The 24,660-nt window shown below is 52.2% G+C and overlaps 1 protein-coding gene across 3 annotated transcripts; it reads left to right on the forward strand.

The window, feature by feature from the left end:
• The first annotated feature begins 5,685 nt into the window (after positions 1-5,685).
• WNT5A (Wnt family member 5A) lies at positions 5,686-23,179 on the forward strand. Of its 3 annotated transcripts, none has more exons than XM_034996686.1 (5): positions 5,686-6,400; positions 12,340-12,473; positions 13,701-13,951; positions 18,577-18,869; positions 22,567-23,179. In XM_034996686.1, the coding sequence occupies exons 1-5, from the start codon at positions 6,395-6,397 to the stop codon at positions 23,023-23,025; spliced, it is 1,143 nt and encodes a 380-aa protein (XP_034852577.1). In that variant the 5' UTR covers positions 5,686-6,394; the 3' UTR covers positions 23,026-23,179. The 3 variants fall into 3 exon arrangements, with proteins under 3 accessions (XP_034852577.1, XP_034852579.1, XP_034852578.1); XM_034996688.1 differs by lacking the exon at positions 5,686-6,400 and adding an exon at positions 10,248-10,304; XM_034996687.1 differs by lacking the exon at positions 5,686-6,400 and adding an exon at positions 11,885-11,931.
• The last annotated feature ends 1,481 nt before the right edge of the window (positions 23,180-24,660 follow it).

Here is a 24,660-nt window from a genome sequence, read left to right on the forward strand (position 1 = left end):
AGTGCCCAGGTCAGGAAAACAGCTTTTCAGGCCAAGGGAACAGCAAATGCACAGGGTGCATACTGATGAGCCTCGCAGGCAGGTGGGGACTAGGGGTTTAGACTTTATCTGGTAACCTAGGGAGTCCTTGAAAGACTTTAGGCAGGGGCATGATAAAATCTGAGCTGCCATTATTCATTTCACTTCCCTGAATTCTGGTGAGAGAGAGAGACCGTGTTGTCAAGGATAACACGGGAGAAGCGCCAGACCCAACTCTTTTCAGAGGACAGGGAAGTCAAAGGACGCTGCCCCACAGGAGCTCAGAATTCAAGGGGGATTGCTGAGTGTGGATGCTGTGGTTCCTGATGGTGGTGGCAGAACGAGGGCTTCGCTGTAAGTCAGTTAAGGAAGAAAGGACAAATCTTCGACAGCTCCACCAAACGGGACGTCAACCAGGCTGGTTGGTGTGGCTGATTCTGCTGGTCTTCCTGTTTGGTGCTTAGTGGAGTGAACTCCAAAGCTTTCAGAAAAGACTCTTTCCACTTAAAATAAGCTTTGTGTGGGAGAGGTCCAGAAAAAAGTGTGGGCACACTTGGGGAACCAGGAAGACACTTTTAAAAACGAGTTTGGTCTTTATTTATAGGTAGATAAAGTATGGTCATTAAGCCTCTGTTATTTAGAGTCAGATTACCAGGGTTCATACCCTGGGGTTTGGACACTAAGACAGCTTGAGTTTATGGAAATTGCGACCTCCTCAAATCTCTCCTCTTCTCCGTATCATGCAGATAGTAATAGGATTTACCTCATGAAGTAGTAAGGATGAAACCCATCAATGAATATTAAGAGCTCAAACAGGCTGGCATCTGGCTCACAGTAAGAGCAACAATGTTACCAGCAATCATTACTACTACTCATCAGTCATTACTATCTATGTCAGGCACTTCTCAGCCTCATACCTATTGAATGGTATCACGCAAACACTGCAGATAATCACGTAACTACCTCCCGCCTTTCTCTTCTTTTCCTGGACCCCTGCCCCTACCCTCCTTAGGCAACTCATTTGTCTCTGGATTTGACCCAGGGACCCAGGGACAGACATTCCTCGTGTTGAAATAATCACAACACTTATTGCCATGGGCAGAGGCTGGACCAAGGCCTTTGGAACATCATCACGATTGTTAGAACATTCCATTTTACAGGTGAGGAAACAAGGCTCAGAAGGGGAAGTGACCACTCAGTCAGCAAGGGGCAGAGCTGGGATGCAGACTCAGGTCTTTTTGACCCTGATGTACCTTAAAACTAAAAAAGAAAGAGAGAGAGAGAGAGAGAGAGAGAGAGAGAAAAGAAAGAAAGAAGAAAGAAAGAAAGAAAGAAAGAAAGAAAGAAAGAAAGAAAGAAGAAGAAAGAAAGAAGAAAGAAAGAAAGAAAGAAAGAAAGAAAGAAAGAAAGAAAGAAAGAAAAGCATCCATTCAGACCCCCCAAAAACATCGTTGATGATAAAAAATGAAAAGGGCTCTCAGTGAGGGGAACACAGTACTAGAAAAGCTTGAGTCAGCCCAGTGTCCAAAAATGTCCTCTACCCACAAGGGAGCCCCTGACCTCCCCAGCCCAGTGGCTGGTGGCCTCACCATGTGACGGAATTACTTTGACTGTGGCCATGCGGTGGTGAGGAAGCCCCCGACCCCCTTCCGGCCTCTTTGTCCTGTTTAGTGCTCTATCTGTGGGCCCCTCGCAGGCAGCCTGGCTGGTCTTGACTCTGAGGTGAAGGAGTAAACATCTTGGGGTACTTTATTAGTTTATTTCAGAAGATGGAGCCTGTTTGTCTCTGGGGCCCATCCCTCTTTTATGGCCTCCAGCCCTTCTTAACAAATTCTAGTGACTGGAGAGAAAACCGCTTTCTACGGTGGATCATTAAAACACCACCATAAACCCAGGGCCATAAAATATTATTTGCCGGGCATAAAAGGGGGGGGGGGTAGATTTTCCCAGAATGACAACCCAGGCCCTGCTTTCTCCCACTGAGAAAGGCGGCCCAGGGATGCGATCGTTCATAAATTCCTTATCTTGCACTCTGTTTTGTGAAATAACCCTGTTGGGAGAGCAGCCAAGAATATTGATTTATTTGTTCCACGGACTCAAAAGCATTTTTAATGAGTGGAGCATTGTGATACCTTGCCAGTGTGTCTGCAGATGACTCAATCTGAATGCACACACCCAAATGCATACGGTTTGCAAGGGGAGTTCAACAAACGGGAGGTTTATCGAACAAGAACCTTTGAGGTGGAGATGGGGACGCACTGGTTTCCCTCCTCCTGGCCAATTCCACCAACACCTGGGGGTGGGCTGGGCTCTTACAACCCAGCCTGGTTTTCCAGAGAAGCACCTCTGGACTGAAAACTCAATGTGGATTTCCAGTTGGCTTCCCTTGACATCTTTCTCTGGAAATAATCCTTTCATCCATTCATGCATTCATTTGGTCATTCAACAAATATTTTCGAGCATCTATTAGGTGCCAAGCACTGTCCTGAGTGCTGGTGTTCCAGCCATGAAAGATACTGTTAGGGAGCCTCCTGCATCTTTGTGGGGTGAAATCTCAGCACATCCATTATTAGTATCTTCAGAGAAAATTCACAGTCCCGTATCTGAAGTCTTGGGGGCCAGGTCGGTGTGTCAGAAATTTCAGAATTTTTTGGAATGATAAAATGGAGGGGGTATATAATGATTTAGTTTGCAAAGGGCTCCAGTGAAATCTGGGGAGGTACCCAATAACTCAATGCTGGTCATATTTCTTCAGTGAAAAGTGTGGCCATTCCCTGCAAGTGGACTAAATCAAGGGTATGGAGAGCCTGGCAAGTGACCCACGCTAAGTACTCCATGACCCTCCCTGTTCGTTCTTGCCTCCTTCCTGATTTTCAAGGTCATCCATTTCCTTTTCACTGCACCCCTGCCACAGATCATTACATTTCTCTGTGTTTTGTTTGTTTGTGTGTTTATATGTGTATTTAAGAGGATTTTGAGGCCCTGAGAGGCTAAATGACTTGTCCAAGATTTGACAGCTAGAAAGTAGCCCAGGAGGGTTGGAACTTCAGAGTCTGCCTTCAACCGCTACCTAACACCACCTTCCTCTAGAGAAAAGACCAAGAAACTACTGGGGCTGGTGTCTACATAAGCAAAGGCAACTGGGGAAAAGCAGGCAATAATCCAGATAGTTCAGAATTTGGCAAGTTTTAGAAAAAGTTTTTTGTTGGGTAGCCAGTGTTTCTGGACAGGCTGTAGGGTTGGGAGCAAGTAAATGGCCCTTTTTCTTTAGCAATAAGACCATCTATATGGACTCAGGGACACTCAGGCATGGAGTGATTTTAGCACCCTTTGAGAGCTCCATTTTTGAACAACTCATGTCCTGTCGCTTCCCAGTGTCTTCAATGCGTACTGGGTGGGCTGAATCACTGCCTCTGGGCATCCGGGTTGCCTGCCCAGGAGACAGACGCAGGTCAAAACCAAAAAGGGAGAGAGGGAACTGGGGAGGGGCCCGGCCAAGGGGCTGTTCTCCCAGGACAGACTCCTCATGTTTAGACCCTCCCCTCGAACTGCCAGATGTCAGACTAGATTGGAAAACTGGAAAATGCCCACAGGTCATTGTTAAGTGGTCAAGCCCTAAAGAATGTGAGGGGACAGGGGACTCAGGAGATAAAGGGGAGATGTCTCAAGAGGGGCTTTCATGTCCTTGGGCTCCCTCTCCTTAAGGCTTCCTGCACCCCTGGCTAAAGAAAGCAAGGCCAGAGGGAGAACCGGCATCTCTTGCAGTTCCTGGGAAGCCCACACTGCCATTTTGGTGTGCCTAGCAAAAGGAGGCCAGGACTGGGGAGGGGTCCCGTCAGCTGAGACAAGTAAGGTCCAGGAAGGGGCTGCGAAGGGTGGGACAGAGTCTCAGGAGCCTTTCCCTGCGCGAGTGGTCAGCCAACGGTGGGAGTTGGGGATGGAAGAACAAAACAAAACAGCCACCACCACCCCACGAACCCAGGTTGCGGAGTTTTCGCCTTAAGGTCAAGTGCATGCTGCTGGATGTGGAAACTGAATACCGTGTGAGTGTGTGAGTGTGTGTGTGTGTGTGTCTTCCACCTGGGATGTCTAGAGGATGGGGAAGACTGAGAACAAGAACTGTGCTCCGGTGTGAAGCATGGTTTGGGGGTGGCGCCCCTGGCATGCTGGACTTCGGGGGCACACATCTACCAACTGCGTCCCTACAGGGACAACCACAGGTGTCCGCAAGCGTCTAAAAGTTTCAGTGCCTGGAATCCGGTTTTGCCGAACTTTGCAAGCTTCTCACCTGAGGACACCCGCCTAGATCCACCCGGCAGCACCACACGTCGCGTCCGGGTGCGCTGGGTCGCAGCCAGAGGCTGAATCGCGCGCCCCAGTGCCCAAATCTACTACACTGGGGCGATGCAGGATGTGTGCGTCTACCCTGTTCTCCAGCCCGGGGGCTTAGGGACCCTCCCTCAGGGGTAAGAATGGGGAGGAGGTCCTCCCAGAGATTCCGTGCTAGGGCAGCAGGCCCCCTGCAGCCCCAGTGGGAGCGGCCCGGGACAGGAGAGCCAAGGGGTCCAGACCGGGAAGTTGGGGTTCAGCCTCCCGAGGGTCGGCGGCTTTGGAAGATCGCAGACAGCCGGGCGGTGGGCAGGCAGCCGCTGCGGAGTGGACCTCTCTCTTTCAGCAGATGCCTGGGGGATGGGGAGCCCAGAGAAGGGGGCTCCAACAGGGAGCGTATTCCACCCCCCCTGCACCCCAGCCGTGGTACGGCTTTAAAATCCTGCGGAGTTTGTCATAGGCCGGCCTCACCACGCATGCGCATAGGCGAAGTTGAGTTTTTTCTTTCCTTTCTCCCCCCTTCCCTCTCTCTTTCCAGCCGCCTTTGGTTCTGCAACTTAAAAAAAAAAAAAAAAAAAATTTTTTTTTTCCCCCCTCTGAGAACAGCAGGGGAAAGAGGAGTCCGGAGAGAGGGAGCGAGAGTGAGGCAGTTGGCTAGGAGGGCCGGGGGTGGGTGGGGGGGTCGCGGTCCCTGCGGTGGGTCAGTCTGTCTGCGGGGCACAGGATCGCGTGGAAGGCTGCTGCAAGCTCCAAGGTGCCGCCTCCGCCGCCCGGAGTCCGGTTCGGTGCGGCCGCCGCCGAGCGAGCTCCTCCCGCCACCTCCGCCGCCGCCGCCGCCGCGCCGTGCCCCCGACCGCCCGCCGCCCGCCTGCTAGCTCGCCCGCCCCTCGGGCCCCGGCGCCAAACGAGGAGGTGGGCAGCCGCGCCGGCCATGGACCGCCGGAGCTGAACAGCCGCCGCGGAGCCCCTGGCCCTCGCCCCTCCCCAGCCCCACGCCCGCGGTGCCCTCGCCCCTCTTCGCCCTTCGCCTAGGGAAGGCGGGGGAAAGACGGGGATTAACCCGAAGAGAGAAAGAAGGGAGTGGGGAGGGGGGGAGCCAGTGTCTCCCCTGGGGCAATCGCCCATCGCCCCCGAAACTGCCGCGCAGAGCGTTCGAGGGACAACTTTTACCCAATTTGCGCCCCCTTTTTGCCAAACCCTAAAATGAAAGGACAAAAGTTGGTGCTGACTCTTGTAGTCCGGATGGCGACTTGTGCATTTTCAGCGGCATCTCCCGGAGAAAAAGCCATGCGCGCCTGATTGTTCTGTGGCCCCAAAGCTTCAGTGTGTGGGGGGGGGGGGGGGGGGGGGGGGGGGTGTGTCTGTGTGTGTACACAGACGTCCACACACTCACTCGCGGCCGCAGGATCAGCGCCTGGAAGCAGACGTTTCGGCCACAGACTTGGGAGAGGAGGGAGCTGGAGATCAGGAGGCGTGAGCCGCCGGGAGTTTGCAGAATCCGTGGTGTGAATGAACTGGGGGCACCTGGGCGCGCGGATCGCCCCCGCCCCCGCCCCGGGCCAGAGTTGAGTAGTGGGGCATTTTTTTCACCCTCTTGTGAAGAATTTTTTTTTTTTATTTGTTGTAAAGTCTTTTGCACAATCACGCCCACATTTGGGGTTGGAAAGCCCTAATTACCGCCGTCGCTGATGGACGTTGGAGAGGGAGCGCCTCGCCGCGGAACAGTCGCCTGCACGCCCTCGCCGGACCCGCGGCTCCCTTGTTGCGCGCCGGCCCGGCTTTGCTGTTGCTGCCGGCTGGCGGGCTTCGGCGCCCCCTCGGTTCCCGGGCGCATCCCGGTGCTGCTCCGGCTCGGGCCCTCGGACTCGGGCGCCAGTGACCGCTTCGCCACCGATTTCCTGCGCCTGCCGGACGCGCCCAGGAGGAGCCCGAAGCTCTGCGCCGGATCGTCCCCCCAGGCTTAACCCGGCCGCTCCGCTCGGATTCCTCGGCTGCCCTTGCTCTGGTGGCGACTTCCTCCCGGCGGCCGCGTCCCCTCCCCCTCGCCATGAAGGTAGGTGTTCTGTGCGCTGCCGACGCTCGCCACTTTTTTTTTTCTTTTTTTCTTTTGGAAGCTAAATGATCCCCCCCCCCCCCCCCCACACACACACCTCTTCCTATCCCTCCATTTCTTCTACTGCCTCCAGAAGCTGGAACTCCTGCGTAGCTGGCAGGGACCCCTACCCCTTCACCCACCCGCCCCCCTTCGCGCACTGCCTCTGTCTCCCGGGAGACTTCCCGTCCCACAAAAAGTTCTGCAAACCTTTTAGACTTTGGAGAAAAAGTGAGGATGAGCCAGGCAGAAGAACTGAGAGCGGTTCACCGAAGACTTTCTTTTTGCCCTGAGAAACACCAGTGTAATTTACTATGTATATTTCAGCAACAGGCTAATGATTCAATTCAACAAATATTTACGAAGCGCCCACTGCGCGGGCACCAAGAGGGTGTGTGGCCGGGGCTCAGAAAGGGGATGAGGACTCCTTGGTTGGGAGACCCAGCAGCAGGACTAGGAGCCGACACCCCAGAGCAGTGCACCGCCCCCTCTTCCCTCGTCCTCTGCTGCGGGAGGCCAGGTTGCTGCAGGCTCGTTCCGGCCAGGGAATCCCAGCGCTGCAGGCCCGTGTGCCTTTAAGAGTGCCTTGTGGGGGGCCAGCGCGCACCCCGGCGCGGGAGCCGGGTTGCGTTAGTAGCATTATTAGCCGCCACTGGGTGAGCCCCGGCACTTTGCAGCGGTGATGGGGGCGGGGAGTGTTGGCAGTGGTGGCTCTAATCCCGTCCGCTGGGAAAGCGCGCCCCGGCCCCCTGCGCGGAATCTGCCCTGTCCTTTGGGAAACATTTGGGCCTCCGCTTTGGGAGAGAGGGAGGGGGGCAGTTTGTGAACTCTTGTTTGTTTTAATTGTCAGTTGTATGTTAAAGCCGAGTCACACACTGCGAGGGTCACCGGGAGTTCACTTTTGCGAAAAGTTAACATTTCTTCCTGCAATATAACTTATTTTCCAAACAACTTCTCCTCTGTCTGTCCTCCAAGCTTCGCTCCTTATTTCCACTTTTCTTGATCCTCTCCCATTTTGCTTTTCTAGAAAATAAGATGTTTCTTAAAGCAAACAAATTTCCGCTCGTCCTCCCCCCCCAAAAATGTTTTAGAAAGAACCCCAAATCTGGAGACCCCGGGGCCTTGTCTTACTTTCCAAGTCCAGTTTGGCATCGGGGCCCCTTCTCCTCTCCCGTTTTTAAATGGACAACCCGCTGTTTGGAAGTCACTTGGAGCCAGGGGTGGGATCACACCTCCCCAGCCCCTGCCCTCCCGCCAAGATTCACTGCTGCTCCAGCCTGATAGGGAGATTTCGTTTCTAGACAGTCTCTGCCAGGGGAGTTTAGAGGGGGCAATGCTGAGAGTGCGCAAGCTGCGGAGACGCTGTGGAAGCTGTGTCCGAGTGTGTAGATCTGTGCCCTGCGTGTGGGGGGCGAGGGGAGTAAAAGATCAGTTGTTCTCGTCTTGGGCTTACTAGCTAGCCTTAATCCCGCCGGGCCCCACAAAGGAGGACGTTCCCCAGGAGGACTGGCCCGAGAGTCCCTGGCCTTTCCGTTTCCTCACCGGAGCGCCCCGGTGCATAAGGGGTTAGCACCGTGCGCACCGAGCTCGGCTCTTCCCGCTGCCTTTTTATCCTCGCAGTGCGGTGCCGGCTGCCCCCTGTTGGCCGCCTTGAGGTAGGACGCCTGGGAGTCTGTTCCTTGCGGTGGGCAGTCAGCTGCTCTTCTCTCCCTCCCACCTCTGGCTCCGCTCGGCCTTCCCGACCACCAGGTCCTCCTCTCTCGCGAGGGCCCCTCAGAGGCCCCCAGAGGACAAGCTGCTCTGCGTGGTCGCCGCAGTACGGAAGGGGCCAGGGGTCCGATCCAGCAAACGGGGCTTCGGGGGAGAGGAGGAAGGGTTTACCTCCTCCCCAGGGCGCAGGAACAGGAGCGTCGCCCTAGGAGGCCTAGGGTAGGGCCTTGGCGCTCTCACCCGTGCTGTACGTGGGAGCCAAGTGTTGCTTTCTCCTTCTCGGCTTCCATTTCTTCGTCTATTAAAAAGTGGAGTTGAAACTGCCTCTGCAGTGTGGGGGTTGAACTGATCTTTAATTTTATTTCTCCTTCACTCTGCTCTTCCTCTGATAAAGTTGATAGCCTGTGCTCGGAGGTTAACCGGTGTAAGAAGGTGTAAGTGATGTGAGAGAGAGAGAAAGAGAGTCTTGAAGTCTGAAGAGGCTTGTCCTGGGATGGAAGTGGGGAGACAGAGAACAGAACCGGGCTTGGCCACCGCTCTTCCTTTGGAGACTCCTTGTTCTCGGACTTGCTGTTCAGTCCTGAGCCGGGGCAGTCCTTGCACTGATTTAGTCGCAAGAAGCTCCCTCCACCTTCTCTCTCTCGGGCTTCCCCACACCCCCGCCCCCAACACACACAACACAAATGCAGCGCTGTGGACGCAAGACAGTAAGGGGTGGCCTCGGTCCCCCTGAGCCCAGGCTAGAGGCTTAGGGGAGCTCTACGTCCTTGTCCGCTCCCCCAAAGCGGACCTCCTGTGGGCCTCACCAGGCTCATCCTAATCCGCTCCCGCTTCTCTCTTGGCACTTCCTGGGGCGGGACGTCCCAACTTTGTGGTGCAGCCTTTTATCTCCCGCAGTTTTCTGTTTCTCTCCTTTAGGGAGAGATCACAGTGGGGAAAACAAAGTTTATTTCCTACCAAGAGCAAGGATTCTTGAAGTTTCTTATCTTTTTAGCCACCGCGAGCCCAGGTGAAACTCATTTCTGACTCCTAGCTGGTCTCCCCCTTCATTTCCATTCTCCCAGACTTGGGGGACCCTGGACGCAAAAAACCTAGTGGAAAGGGATGCCCAGACCGAATGAGGTAGCGCCCGTGGGTGAGGGTCGAGAATCTTCTTCCTGCCTTTGCGGAATTTCTCTTTAGGGGCCGCGGGGCTGAGGACTTGGGTGCTGGGCGCCCTCTCGGACGCTCTCTGTGGCTGGGGAACCTCCTCTAACCAGAGTGATGATTTCCTCTCTCCCATCCCTCATCACCCCCAGCCTGCACCCCAGTGGATAAAGAAGGTTTAGGAACACCTTCAATCCAATGCGGAGGCTTTGGAAAGACAGAATAAGCATCACTGCGTGGAGCTGCTCTGGCTTTGGAAACTGGGGCGCACGAATGCCCTACCCCCACCTCAGCCCTCCCCTGCGCTAGAACCTCTCAAGTGCCCGCAATCCTCCACCCCATCGCATGCTAGAACAGATTCTGAGGATTCTTACGTAAGTGGGCTTCTCACGGCCCTGAAAGTGTTCGAAAACATTTAGCCCGTTCTTTAGTAAACTCAGCCTCCGCCCAGAACTTTTGTTTTACCCCCGGCGTGACCGTCTCCGGAGAGGTCTCATTTCGTACTGTCTTTTCGGATCAGATCTCTTGGTAAACAGGCAGGGGTGTTTACCCTACAGAGTCGATGTATTTATTAGTGAGTTCGCTGTGGGTTCTTTCAGTCCTTCAAACTTGTGGGGACCTTTTGGGGGGTTGCATGGGGGTTGGAGCGGGAAGAGGGCCAAGCTGTTTCCGGGCAAGCACGCGGGGTTAAGTGGAGACGCGACTCGCAGGGCTCTCCTGCCGGATCCCCTTTGGGACACCTCTGGCCTGCCCCCAGTCTGGAGCTGGGGAGACCTGAGTCTCGAAGACCCAGTGACCCACTCCCAGTTAGGAACGGGCGGACTCTCCCCGGGGTCATCGGTCCCAAAGTCGGTTCGGGTTGTGTGGCTTCGCCTCTAACAAAGAGATCCGCTGTAATCCGCCGAATCTGTTATCAATTTCTCTGCTGCCTGTGCCCCGCCCCGCTCGCCCCGCCCGTCGGGAAGCTCGGAAAGTGCGCGCGGCCAGCAGCCATCTCCGCGGGCGTCTCGTAAGCACGTCGGTGCTTGTGTGTCTATGAACGCGTTTGAGTGTGTGAATGTGCATGGGTGTGTTGTGAGTGTGTGTGCGCGCGCGGCCTTGGCCGCGGAGGGGGAGAGGCGATTTTGCAGCCTGGGCCGCGCGCGACGTTAGACCTCGCAGCCCACCCCCTCCCCTGGAGGAAACTTGACACTTCGGGCGGGGGTGGGGAGGGAGACGGAGCCTTCTCTCTCCTAGGCTGGGGAAACCCCAGGTTTCTATTCTCCGGGATGCGCCCCTAGCTTTGCGGCGTTTGGACAATGAGTGGGCCAAGGGCTCAGAGCCCCGGTTAGCGGGCACCGGGGACCACATAAGCATTTCCTCTTGGAGAAGCCCCGAGCTGTCCTGGTCAAAAGGACGGCGGGCATAGAAAAACCTTGGCACGCTCCTGGGCCCCCTCGCTTTTCCAGGGCTGTCTAGGTCCTCTCTGTCCCTTTGACGGCTCACGTTCCAGGCCCTTCGGCCGCCTTGAGGAGGCTCACCTTTGCTTTCCCGAGGAAGGGGCTCCCTCGGGGGCTGCGGGTGGTGCAGCACAGCCGGGTTACACTTATCAGAAACGTAAAAGGGGATTTTGGAAAGCCGCTCCTCCCACCCGCACGCGCCACTGTCTCGCGCCCCCGCCGCCTACAGGTGGAGAAGTCACCAGTGGGGAGGAACGGCCGCGAAAGCTTCCAAGGCCGCCCCCTGCCCGCGAAATTCTTCACGACGGGAACCTTCGCCGCCGGGGCCCTCTGCGCCCTGGAATCCAGGGGCTCCGCCGCGGCGCGGGAGCCAGCGCATCTCTGGCCCCGCCGAGGGCTCACTCGCACCGGCTGTGGCCTCGCCCTGCACTCTCACCGTTCGGAACTTACCGAACCGAGTCTGAATCGGGCTGGAGGGTGGGGTGGAGGTGTTCTAAGGCCAGACTCACAGGGCCGCGATGGCGAAGTGGCCGACAACCCCAGACCGAGACCAAAGGAAACTGGAGTCCCCCTTGGCGTCCTTTCCTCTTTCTCCGTGGCAGCTGTCAGGAGTCGGGACAGAAGGGGGGCGGGAAGGAGAGTGAAATGAAAAATCAGAATTTGTGGGAGGGCAGGGAAGGGAGGACAGAGGGACCCGGACCCCCTGCTTCCCTCAGGGGTACTCTCCCTTGTCCCCTTCTCGGGGGTACACTTGAGTTGCAGAAGGAGGCTGCAGGCAGGGGAGGGGGCACTGTTTTTCCGGTTTCCTTGGTTGAGAGAGCAGAGCTCTCTCCCCGTTATCCCCAGTGCCCCCCATCTCCTCCCCACTCCAGTCCGGTTGAACAGTGTCCTAAGGAAACCCAGGCTGCCCTTCCCCCTCTGGAAGTGGCTTCCCTCAAAGCGGCCTGTAAACTGATTAGGAAACATACGCTGTTAATTCCGAGCTGCATTTCCCAGCTGGGCACTCTCGCGCACGCCGCTCCCCGGGGCCTCGCCCCCCACCCCCTGCCCTTCCCTCCCGCGTCCTGCCCCCACCCCCACCCCCCACCCCCGCGCCGGCCACCCCGCCTCCTCCGCAGCCGCCGGCGGCGTGCTCCACTCGCCTTCGCGCTCCTCGCCCATGGAATTAATTCCGGCTCCACTTGTTGCTCGGCCCAGGTCGGGGAGCGGACGAGGGTGGCTGCGGGTTCCCGAGTGAATTCCCGAGGAGGGACCCAGCACAGCGCGGACTAGAGGGGAGCGAGGGGGTGCGGGAAGCGAACAAGCAGTACAGAGGCAGCGCTTGGCACCGGGGCTTTGACTCAACAGCATTGAGACATGTTTGTAATCGCTGGCGTGCCCCGCGCGCAGGATCCCAGCGAAATCAGATTTCCTGGTGAGGTTGCGTGGGTGGATTAATTTGGAAAAAGAAACTGCCTGTATCTTGCCATCAAAAAACTCACGGAGGAGAAGCGCAGTCAATCAACAGTAAACTTAAGAGACCCCGGATGCTTCCGTTGTTTAAACTTGTATGCTTGAAAATTATCTGAGAGGCAATAAACATCTGCTCCTTTCTTCCCTCTCCAGAAGTCGATTGGAATATTAAGCCCAGGAGTTGCTTTGGGGACGGCTGGAAGTGCAATGTCTTCCAAGTTCTTCCTAATGGCTTTGGCCATATTTTTCTCCTTCGCCCAGGTTGTAATAGAAGCCAATTCTTGGTGGTAAGTTCCTTCTAAGTACATATTCTTTGTTTTATTTTTATTTTTTTTAAAGATTATGGGTACGATGCTACAGTATTTAAAGCTGAATTGTGAGTTTGAGTGCCTTTATCTGGTATATACGTGTGTAATGTATTTTGTTTATATATCTGGAAATCAGAATTTTCTTTTAACTTGTTAATATCGTCAAACTTAATCTTTAGCTCCGTAGGGAATGGGACCCTATAAATCTACACCTTTTTCTATGAGGCCCTTGTTCAGATGTCTGCTTGTAGTACATCATGTAATAAAAGGGGACCGAAATTCACTTCTCTAATAATTGTAAGCCTATCTATAAAATTTACTTTTGCCACCTCTAGGTAGTAAAAGTGAGTTCCAGCTTTTATTTTCTGTCACTTGAGGTTATTAACCTTCAGGGTCTGAGGTAGGCAGAGTGTTCTAGGAAGACAGCTACACTCCAAGTGGGGAAGTATTGGGGCTTGAAATTTGATCAAAAGGAGGTGAACATGAAGTAGTCAAACGTCCCTAAATGAGCGTTTCTCTCTGGTTAGGGGCCTTGTAGATAGACTGCAGTATATCCAGAGGATTATTTTTGACGGCGTTCTGGATATTTTTTCCCTGTAAATGAACAGTGTTTTTTCTGACTGTCAAACATGACTTGTATTCACTGGATACCCTGTTTTGGGTCTTTCACAATCACATAAGGGGCCCTTTTAAAATGTCCAGAACATGGTGAATTTTCTTCAGTCCCTCGACTTGTGTCCCTGTTCTTCCATCGGCCAGAGGGAGCTGCTGTCTCCTCCACCCCGTGTCTAGTTGTGTCTACTTTGGGCATTCATACGCTTTCAAGGCAGATCCGTCCAATTTGTGGGGCAAAGTGAGTCAATTTCTCTAATGTCAGAGGCCTGTCCCCCAAACCGCCATCTCCCCCTTTTCTGAGCGCATTTCAGAAACACCAGGTAGATGGCAAGGAGGGCAAGGAACAGAGTGAAAACCTAACTGAGGAGCCAGATGGCGGGGTGGGGACCACACAATACCTCCGTTTTCTGAGCACAGTTTGAACAGAGGAGTTTTATGAAGCCCTTCTACTTTGTCATGAGGACAAGCTGGAGAGAAAATGCATCTGTGTGCTGAAAACTCTGTCTCGCTGACATGCGTTCAGGGGGCCTACCTCAAGAGTTCACGTAAATCTTGAATGCACATCTCCCCCTCCCCACCCACCCTTTCTAGGTCGCTAGGTATGAATAACCCCGTTCAGATGTCAGAAGTATATATCATAGGAGCGCAGCCTCTCTGCAGCCAGCTGGCAGGACTTTCTCAAGGACAGAAGAAACTGTGCCACTTGTACCAAGACCACATGCAGTACATTGGAGAAGGCGCGAAGACGGGCATCAAGGAGTGCCAGTATCAATTCCGGCATCGGCGGTGGAACTGCAGCACCGTGGACAACACCTCTGTGTTCGGCCGGGTCATGCAGATAGGTAGGACACTGCGTAACAGATGTTTAAATACAAACCAAGCCTTCTCCTGCAGAAGGGCTTCCCTATGCACTTGGGAGCTTGCTAAGGAGGGAATCTTCCAGCAGGACGAGGGCGGGGGAGTGTTGGTCACTACTTCTGTGGGCTTTAATGCCGGCTCCCACACCTTGATGATAATAAGTTTGGGGGCGCTCACTCCTTTAGCCAAATCGAAAGGGAAGCATCAGAGACACCTTCATTTTTCTGAACGCTGCATTTTTTTTTTTCTAAAACGCCTTCTGTTTGGAAGAGAAGCAGAACGCTTATGTTGGTTTCTCAAAAGGAGGTGAGGAAAGATGAGTCATTTATATCCTTTTAAACTTCAAAACTCTTTGAACGGTTAGAAGTCTCTTAAGCCACAATTCAAATGGCCCACGCATCAAACTAAATACTGTCATCTTTCGAATGCTGGCTATGCTGGAAGTGAATAAGGTTTTAATTTTCCTAATATAGATATTTCCTGAGGCTATAGAGATATATATGTTCGAAGCTTTATTTTTAGTCCCAGAAAGAATTTTAATTAGAAGTGATCCAATTTACGTTGCGATTTTGGCAATTGATACAAAAGCACATGCTAGAAACTTAAAAAAAAGTCTTAAATGTATTGCTCACAGTCAGATTCTTTATGTTAAACGTATCGTTGAACTTGGTATTGCATGCAGGGAGGAGGAGGCATTAAAATGGGGCTAAAGGCAGGCGCCTGGGTGGCTCAGTTGGTTAAGCGACTGCCTTCGGCTCAGGTCATGATCCTGGAGTCCCGGGATCGAGTCCCGCATTGGGCTCCCTGCTCGGCAGGGAGTCTGCTTCTCCCTCTGACCTTCCTCTCTCTCATGCTCTCTGTCTCTCATTCTCTCTCTCAAATAAATAAATAAAATCTTAAAAAAAATGGGGCTAAAGGCAAAGAATTTGGAAACTCAGTTTGCCTCTGGTTTGGCTGAATAGCATGGGATACTGTCTGACAGATGTGATCCTGTATGTGCTTTCTAGTGTGAATATTTTAGGTCCATTTGGTATTACGCAAATAAGCCCTTATAATTAACATGACCGCGGTGATTCCTAAAATAAGAAGCCATTTATCAAAGCAATTAACTGTTTAGACTGACTGAAGATAAAAAAGTTGGCTTAATATCCGTCACGGATGGATAAAATGCTTTTTTAAAAACCCTGAAAAGTGCATTCATTGAGAACAAAAAAGAGTTGTCAGTGGATGTTTGAGCCCAGCGACTTCATATACTAAAATAATACAAGGACTGGAAGCCATTCCTCTAACTGAATGGCAAAATGGTCTGCAGCTCTCAGCCTGCAGTTTCATAGGGCTTTGTCCTTCCTGTTAATGATTAAAACGTGCTAATGTATATACTGGGATCTGAATCTAGGAGTTAAGCGGCAGGAACACAGGAGCTTGCCCTGAACGTGGACGGCCCTCTGTAGTTAACTGGGGTGGTGGAGATTCTCTTCTGCATTGTCATATTGCGAGTAAGCTCACAACTGGTTTGTTTGTTGGTTTGTTTTAGCTGGATCAGAATGGTAAGTTGTCAGCGTTGCCTTATATATATTCCCCCTAAACTGCCTTCCTCTCAAACTCTGGGAGCACTTTTTCACATGTGTGTGAGTTTGCAAAAGCCGTACATTTTTGATAGTAACCAGGAAGCAAAACAGCAATTGGAATGGTTTTTCTGTGTCGTCACTGGAACAGGGCTTTGATTTAAGATCCTCTTCTCGTCTTCCTATGTAGCCTGTGTTGGGCCAAAATGTTCAGAATAAGCTATCATTTGCTAAGTGGATTTGAGTTCTGCTGGAGATTTATTTAAAATGTGGTCCAAGATTCAAAGAGCCTGCTTCCTCAGGGAACAAGCAGAACCTTTGGTACAAAGGCTTATAGTTGATTGTCCCTTGCAAATACACTGTCTGGTCCTCAGCTGTGTGGTACTCCCATCTGGGTTGGTGGCAAGTGGGTGGGAGTAGAACTTCCTGGCAGCCTCCGAGGGCGCCCTGCTAGATCCTACCATCAAGTTAGCTGATGTCCTGGGCATCTGAGAGCACACCCCATCCTCCTTTGCCCAAAGCCCCCCAGGTTCCTGGGATCTTATAGCAGGAAGCTGCTGCTGGGCTTTCGGTGGAACACTGCTGGGGCCTTCTCTTCTATTTATTTAAAAAAGAGATGGAGGGAAGAAAAACCAGAATAGATTTTTGTGGAAGGGGCACATGGACCCAACCCCAACAGTGGGAAATTTACTTGGCTTTCACTTTTCTATTATGAATCTGTTTGAAGAGAAGGAGCTAAGGGAAAATTTAAGACACCTTTGATGCTGCAGGGGTGTGTGTGTGTGTGTGTGTGTGTGTGTGTGTGTGTGCACCCACTCCAGAGCACTTAGTACAACCAGGGACATGGAGAGCAATTCGTGTCCGTGAGAATCTGACCCTGTGATGGGGCCAGTGTCTGAGAAACTCAGGCTGCCACTTCCATCCCTCTTTGACTCATTTTTCTAGGGTGCCAGTTGCCTGGGAGGCACTGTATGGACACAATTGGCCAGTGAAGGGCCCACTCTTCATTTTGGAAACTTTCTCATTTTTCATCACGCTACCCTTTCCTCCAGCTTTTGTCTCCCGTCTCTTCTTTGTCTCCACACTGTGAAAAGATATATAAGAAAGGCTCCATTTTTAAGGGGTGCGAGGGTCCGAAGAGATGTAGATCTCACAGGGAGGGAAACCGAACTAAACCAGCAGTGTTCCATCCGGGATGGCTGTGTCCACAGGCTATCAGCCAAAGAGCATTTTTCAAACTGACGTTTTTCCCTTCAGTGACCAATGAGCTTAAGAGATTTCGACCAGGTTTGGGTGCCAGGGCGAAAAAAGGAAATGCTCAAGGTAGACCCGTGAAAAAAGTGGTATTATTGTGTTTTGTATAAAAGCCCTTTTATGCACTGTCTACTCCCAGGACAGTGCCTTATGTTTATGTATCTCCACAGGACTCTTGATCTATCTTCCTTTAGCTCCTGCCTTATTCTACAAGTCTCCCATCCAGGGCCACAACTTATTCTATACTATCAGTGTTAATCCTCAAATAACTCCCTAGAAACTATCTGCTCACCTCATTTCTCTCCACTTCCTGATGTGCCCTGCCTCTCTCATTTGAGCTAGATAGATGTAACACCCCTTAGGAACTTTCTGGATCCTCCTGCCAACCACCAACACACCACTCAGATTATTCATTTTTTAAATTGTGGGAGAGAAGGTCTGTGGTAACCAGGAATCTTGGCCATTCCTGGAAGGAGGAATCACAGATATCTGTGGATTGAAGTGTGGAGCTCAAGTTCCAGAAAGCGCAGCCTGCTGGATCCTGGAATTGGCATAGCCATGCTCCTCAGACGGACCCTTCTAGTTGGGGCTGAATCCTGTTGTCATCTGTTCTTCTGCTGTACCACCTCCCCCCATCCCCCCCAAAAAAAGATTGTTAGCAAGCTCTTTAAGTGTGGGAGAAACTTATGCTGGTACAGGGATTTCAGCGCCAAAATCGGCCTTTTTTTCTCCTAGGCATCTAGTTCAATGCCCTTATTTTATAGTTGAAGAAAGTGAGCCCCCCCCGCCCCCCAGGGCACCCCTCAGGTCCAGCTTCAGTGGGCAGGGTGTTAACCCTTTCTCTCTGGTACCACTACATTTTTATTAAGTGGCTTCTTTTTACACAAGGAAACGTCTCCATGTACAAGTGGGAATTGAAGTAGTCTATGATTGCCTCCATTTGCCTCCTGACAAATGGGACTCCTCTGTCAGTGTTGTACAGGGAAGTAGCCTTTACAGCTTTTGAGAAGGGGAAGACTTTTCTTTTCCCCTCAGATTGTGATTTCTTCCTTCTTGCTATTTATTCTAACACTTTGAGGCAAAGGCTATGGCGTGGGGGGGGGAGGGTTTGCAGAAGTAGCATAAAAGACAGCAGGCTGTTTTGAAAATAGACCTCCATTTTCCTGAATGAGAAGTATCAGGCCAATTGACTTGGGATTTAAGAAGAGGCACGTTTCACTATAATACTCTAGACACAGGTTTAGAAATGTCCTTTGGGGATGTCAAGAGCCTTGTCCTTAGACGGGCACCATGCTGCTTTGTGAGGGAGCAGGGGGAGCCAGGCCCCAGGAGGAGGGCCTCTGGGTCCCAAGGGCCTAAGACTTTCAGAGGCTCTAAGCCTAGCAAATTCTGTGCTCCCGCTGGAGGTAACTCAAAATGAAAATGACACCAAACCTTAAAATAAGTGTAAGGAAGTCTCCCCACATTTTGTTCTCCCTCAATGACTTCTTTCATGTGCATTTTGGGAAGTAAGTTTCCAGGATTTTCAGGGGCTGGAGGGAAAAACCAACGCAGCGCTGCCCGAGCTGGCCCTTCAGTGTCCCAGCAAAGACCTCGGGCGGGGGTCTGTCACTTGCTGCTGCCACGTGTTGGGGCGGCTCTCCTGGCCTTCCCTGGGGGTGGGGGCCGCCCCGGTGTGTTAGGGCTGGGGGCGCCCCGGGGCCGCTGGACGGGAGGGAAGGGGCGGGGCCCCGGGCGGGCGTCCTCGGAGCCGAGCAGGCGCCCGGTGACCCCGCGCGTCCCGCCCGCAGGCAGCCGCGAGACGGCCTTCACGTACGCGGTGAGCGCCGCGGGGGTGGTGAACGCCATGAGCCGCGCGTGCCGCGAGGGCGAGCTGTCCACCTGCGGCTGCAGCCGCGCCGCGCGCCCCAAGGACCTGCCGCGGGACTGGCTGTGGGGCGGCTGCGGGGACAACATCGACTACGGCTACCGCTTCGCCAAGGAGTTCGTGGACGCGCGCGAGCGGGAGCGCATCCACGCCAAGGGCTCGTACGAGAGCGCGCGCATCCTCATGAACTTGCACAACAACGAGGCCGGCCGCAGGGTGAGTCCCGCCCCGCCCCGCCCCGCCCCGCCCCGCCCCGCCCCGCTCGGGTCCCCAGGCTCGGCGGCCGGCGGCCGTCGCTCCGGCCCTCGGTGCCCCCTAGCGCCGCCCTCCAGGTGTACCTGCCCTCCCCCCACCCCCACTCCGAGGCATCCGGCCCCTACCCTTTCTGATTCTGGCTCTGTCTCAGGTCGCTTTTTCTCCCTCTCTGCTCCCCTGTCTGTCTCCTTCCCTTCCTCCTGCCCCACCTACGCCTGGGCCTCTCTGGAGAGGGGTGCATGCCCCAGAAAGGCCTCCTGGACGTGAATCATCCTGCCCTGGCCCCCTCCAGCAAAGGTGCTCCTCCAGTTGCCTGAGAAAGAGCTTTCTCTGCCGTTTTAATTAGTCCCCAGTGCAATTGCCCAGCCCAGCTCAGAAATAAAAATGTGAACAAAGTTCGCCCTCCTCCCCAGAACATGTTTGTGGTTGGGCTTACATTTGGGAGAGGGATTTCTTTACCCTGGTAGGTGCCCAGTGGAGAAAGTCTTCAGCTCAGCTTCCAGGACTTAGCTTTTCCCTCCCTTGCTTTCTCCTTGCCTCCCCTCATGCATCAGATAGCAGGCCTGACAGATTGAGGGTTTTGTTTTGTTTTGTTTAAAGAGCTTTTCTAGGAAAACTACAGCATTTTTAGGAGTGTGGAGTTTTATAGGGCTGCCCATCAGGCCAATAGAGGGTGGCTCTGGGTAGAAGAGAGGGCCACTCAGAAGTACCCAGAGAGACCAGCTTTGCAAGCCCTCACCAGCCTTCTGGGTCCACTCTTTCCTTCCCCTGGTGGGAAGCTTCTCCACAATAGTTAAAAAGACCCTTTTTTTCCTGCGGTTAAACACATGGCACTTTATGGCTGCTTTAAAATGAAGGGGTGAAACTTTTCTTAACTTTGGCAGCATTGAAAACCAGGGTCATTATTTTTTCACAGAACCCAAGGTAGGTGCCAGGAACTTTCTGGTCAGAGATTTCACTCTTCTGTATTTTGGGGTGAGGAAAAGGGAAGATAATCACAGAGTAAAATATAGAGGACTGGGAGGAGCCTTAGAACCCTCTAACCACACACCCTCATTTGTAAAGCTTGGGAAACTGAGGCCCTAGAGAACCACTTCATGGCCATGGGGGAAAATTGATGGATTGAGATACAAGTCCAGGCACGTTTTTATTAAACTCATGCGTCACAGCTCAGGGGTTAAGGGCTATCGGTTTTGGAATTAAAGAAATCTAGATTAAGATCCAGTTCTGTTCCTTTCTGTGTATGAGCCTCAGTTTCCACATTTCCACATCTGTTGGATGGCCATGGCATGAACTATCACTTGGGGTTATGTGAGGACTAACTGGGATCATATAGGAGGTGGATCCATACGAAGTTACCAATGCTTGACTATCTCTGACCAGTAAAATAAGAGTTTCACATGGTTCAGTCAAAAGGGCTGAGTTTAGTGTCCGCCTTTAGTAAGTGCTCGATAAATCATAATTGTTAGACATTATGAAGGAGGGAACAGAGAAGTCAAAGATTATCTAGATAATTCCAGCTAACCTAGCTTCTCACTTAAGCATGTGGTGGTGTTGGGGAAGGATTAAACTCGGCAGATTTTTGCCTGTGGTGCCCAGAGGGAGTGTGGCCTCTCCTTTCTCAAGCCTCCCATTGCTGTGTCTCCCCACTGCAGCTGACCAAGGCCACATAATGGGCATGTCAGCCCCACTCTCTGTGGGAGCCCATAAAGCTTGCCCCTGTCCTCACAGGGGGCACGTCCCATTACTCTGAGCCTACAGGGCCTCAGACCAGACATGCCTCCAGGACAGAGATGTGCTTGACTCTTCTGGGCTCCATTGTGCCCATATTTGGTACTTCCATCCATGGAGGGGATTTCTTTGACTTCTCTCAGGAAGAGAAATGATCAGGGGCTTAGCAAGCAAGGAGAGAAGGTCACGGGATTTCCAAGTGGAAAGAGGGGGTTTTGGAGAGTTGGAAAAGCACCTTTAATATTAGAATGTCATTTAACATCTACATTTTTAAATAGTGAGTGAATTCTTTTTGTAGGTTTTATAACTTGAGCAGTGAGCTGCCCTTGGATCCTGGCAGATGAAGTTACATAGAAGACAGTTTTTCTCCAGGACAGTGGGGGTAGGGAGGAGGAAATTTGGACACTGTGCCAAGAAATCATATTAGAATCACCTTGGGGCATTAGCTTTTTATTTTCCTCAAAGGGGAGCAAAGGTTAAATACATTTGCAAAACCCTTCCACACATTAGCTGAGTGCCTGAAACTCTTTATGCCAGGGGAGTACATTTTGCCCCCCCCCCCCCCTTTAAAACCCCTTATGAATCCTTCTAGGATGAAGGGAGCTGTTCTGGGTGGAAGGAGCCTTCTAGCTCACTCCAGCCTCCAGGTTCCTGACAGTCCCCCTGCAGCTTGCCAGCACCACTCCAACTCTGCAGGGTGACTGGCACAGGGGCTGTGGGCAGTGGCGACTATAAATAGGCAGCCACCACCTCCCAGACTGCTGGGCACAGTGCTGTGAGGCCAAGGCCAGTGGGCGCTGCTACTGGGAGGCCACAGTGACCCAGTGAGAGCCCAGGACCAGCACCCAGATGCCATGGGCTCATCACTCTGGAGAAAGAGCAGATTCACTGATTGCATCCTGTATGCCAGACACTTTCATTGCATCCCCTCACTCTATCCTTATAACAGTATTGCGAGGTTCATACCATTACAGTTCCCCTTCCCAGATAGGAAGAGGAGGCTCTGAGAGGTGAAGCCAGTTGCCTGAATTCAGGGGCAGAGTTAGGACAAAACTCACATCCGCCTAGGTCTGGTGTGGGTGCTCTTATCTTAGGCAGTGTGGGGAAGGGTTAGGGATTGTGCAGGACCCAGGAGTGAGACTGCCTGAGATCCAGGCCTGGTTTCCCCACATTCTAGCTGTGTAGCCTGTGCAGGCCACTTACCCTCTCTGTGCCATGTGCCATCATCTAACCCATTATAATGTTATTTGGGAGGATTCAGTGAGATAAATAGTATAAACGCTATGATGACAGTGCCTGGCACACGGCAGTAATAACAGTGACTACGATTTGAACCCTGATCCCATCTGGGCTGGCCCCCCTCCCCACCCTCCTGCTTAGCAACTGGGTGCCCATGGGCAAGTCACCAAGCACGAGCTTGGAGCCCAACTGCCTGGGTTCAAATCCTGGCACCCCTACGTTCCAGTGGCTGGGTAAGAACTCTATGGGCCTCACTTTTCCTCTCTGTGAAATGGGCATGATATTAGCACTACCCTCATAGGCTGGCTGAGGGGATTAATCCAGGTAATGAAGGCGAGGAATTGTGAATTATCTCTGGGATGAGCGTTCAAGACCTATTAGTTGCTGTAACATTTTCCTGGGAAAAAAGAAGCAACTGGAGTGGTCTTTTCCTGTTCCCATTTAAAAGCTGGTTGTTGCTCACCATGATGTGTACTAATGAGGGGCTAAGAGCCTATTTATCTTGTAGACTTTTTAAAGAAGGCAACACCAGCCTTCTGGTAGCGCAGGATGAGGAGGAACTAGGCCGGGCCTGGCGGAGCTGGGGACCGAGGCTCCAGGGGGAAGGGGGAGGGGAGCTTTGGGAACATACCTTCCACCAGCGTGCTCCTCCTCGAGTGGGTACACTGACTGTCCCATCTCCCCACAGACGGTGTACAACCTGGCCGATGTGGCCTGCAAGTGCCACGGGGTGTCGGGCTCGTGTAGCCTCAAGACGTGCTGGCTGCAGCTGGCCGACTTCCGCAAGGTGGGTGACGCCCTGAAGGAGAAGTACGACAGCGCGGCGGCCATGCGGCTCAACAGCCGGGGCAAGCTGGTGCAGGTCAACAGCCGCTTCAACTCGCCCACCACGCAGGACCTGGTCTACATCGACCCCAGCCCCGACTACTGCGTGCGCAACGAGAGCACGGGCTCGCTGGGCACGCAGGGCCGCCTGTGCAACAAGACGTCGGAGGGCATGGACGGCTGCGAGCTCATGTGCTGTGGCCGCGGCTACGACCAGTTCAAGACCGTGCAGACGGAGCGCTGCCACTGCAAGTTCCACTGGTGCTGCTACGTCAAGTGCAAGAAGTGCACGGAGATCGTGGACCAGTTTGTGTGCAAATAGCGGGCGCCCGCCGCCCGCCCGTCACCCAGCCCCGCCCCCAGGACCCACTTATTTATAGAAAGTACAGTGATTCTGGTTTTTCTCTTTTAATATTGTTTTATTCCCCCCCATCATTGCAACCGAAACCATTTTTTTTTTCTGTTCCCATCTAAGAACTCTGTGGTTTATTATTAATATTATAATTATTATTTGGCAATAACGGGGGGGGGTGGGAACCAAGACAGATATTTATTTTGTGCATCTTTGAAAAGGTAAGACAAGACTTTTTTTGATGGTATAGGATGAGGGGGGATTTACATGTACCCTTAGCTGTGTGCACATCTAGAAGGGAAAGGAAAGATGTTTTCTTTTTCTCAACTGTGGGGTCAAATATAGGACAGGTAGCATCCAGCTGGAAGAGGGTGGTACAACTCTATGCACGATTCAGCTTCTGTGACCAAAATGAATTGTAAATGCTCTGGGGAAAGTGGAGAGGTCTGGAGAAACTAACACGAAATGAGACCCCCCCCCCTCCCTAGGGGCTGCCAGCCTGAAACATTTTCAAAATGGTAATTTAAAAAGTAACAGCGAGAATCTCACATCCCTCAGAGATGTATCATTTGTCTCATTTTTCTGAAATGTTCCATCTGCAGAGGGTCCTGTACTGGTAGCTACTGAAACTTAGGGAACAGGGAGGAAAGCCTCGGAAGTTAAAAAAAAAACCTTAAAATGCCTGTATCGAGATACTGATTTGATGCTGTTACAGGAATTAGGTTGTCAGATTGGAAAGGATCCCTGAATGATTCTGGGTACTAGCCATTTTGTTTGGAGAGAAGCAAGGAGGTTGGATTGAATATAAAAAGAAAAATATACTGTAATTTTCTTAGGGATGCTTGGTTAATAAATGATAATGATGAAAATAATAAATGAATGCCATTCACAGATCCTCAGCCCAGACAACAAGGTAACTGCGTGCAGGTCAGGGCTGCACCAGAGCAGAAACCCTGTGTGAAGGGGAAAAAGTGAAATCGGCCCTCGGGCTTGACCCCAAGTCCTCTCTGATTCCTCCTGGCCCTGCTGTGATGTGATGCTGGCCAAAAGGCAGCTCCACTGGGTCCCCTTTGATTGTGGGACAGGAAATGAAACATTACAAGCTCCACTTGGGAAACAGTTTGCTACTTAGGGACTTTTTCCCCTAAAACTTTTATTTTGAGGAGCAGTAGTTTTATATGTTTTAATGACATTACATGGCTAATGGAGTTCCCAGAGGTGTTGCAGCTTTCACTCTTGTGATCCTGTGTGTAGACTATCCACTCCAGCTTTTCCTATTATACTGCAGGTGTACCCTAAGACTGTTCCTAGTGTACTTGAACAGTTGCATTTATAAGGGGGGTGTGGTTTAATGGTGCCTGATATCTCAAAAGTCTTTTGTACATAACATATATATACACACACACATCTATATATAAATATAAATATAGTTATATCTCAGTGCAGCCAGTGACTTATAGTTTACTCTGGGGTTATTTCTCCCTCTAGAGCATTGTTATCCTTCATTGCAATCCAACTGGGATTTTTCCAGAAGGTTTCCGAGTTGAGCTTGGGCTGCAGCCCTGAAGCGATCGATCACACCTGGAGCATCACAAAGCAGCCTTG

Source organism: Mirounga leonina, unplaced genomic scaffold, assembly GCF_011800145.1.
Source record: "Mirounga leonina isolate KUSES-001 unplaced genomic scaffold, KU_Mleo_1.0 Mir_94, whole genome shotgun sequence".
NCBI lineage: Eukaryota > Metazoa > Chordata > Mammalia > Carnivora > Phocidae > Mirounga > Mirounga leonina.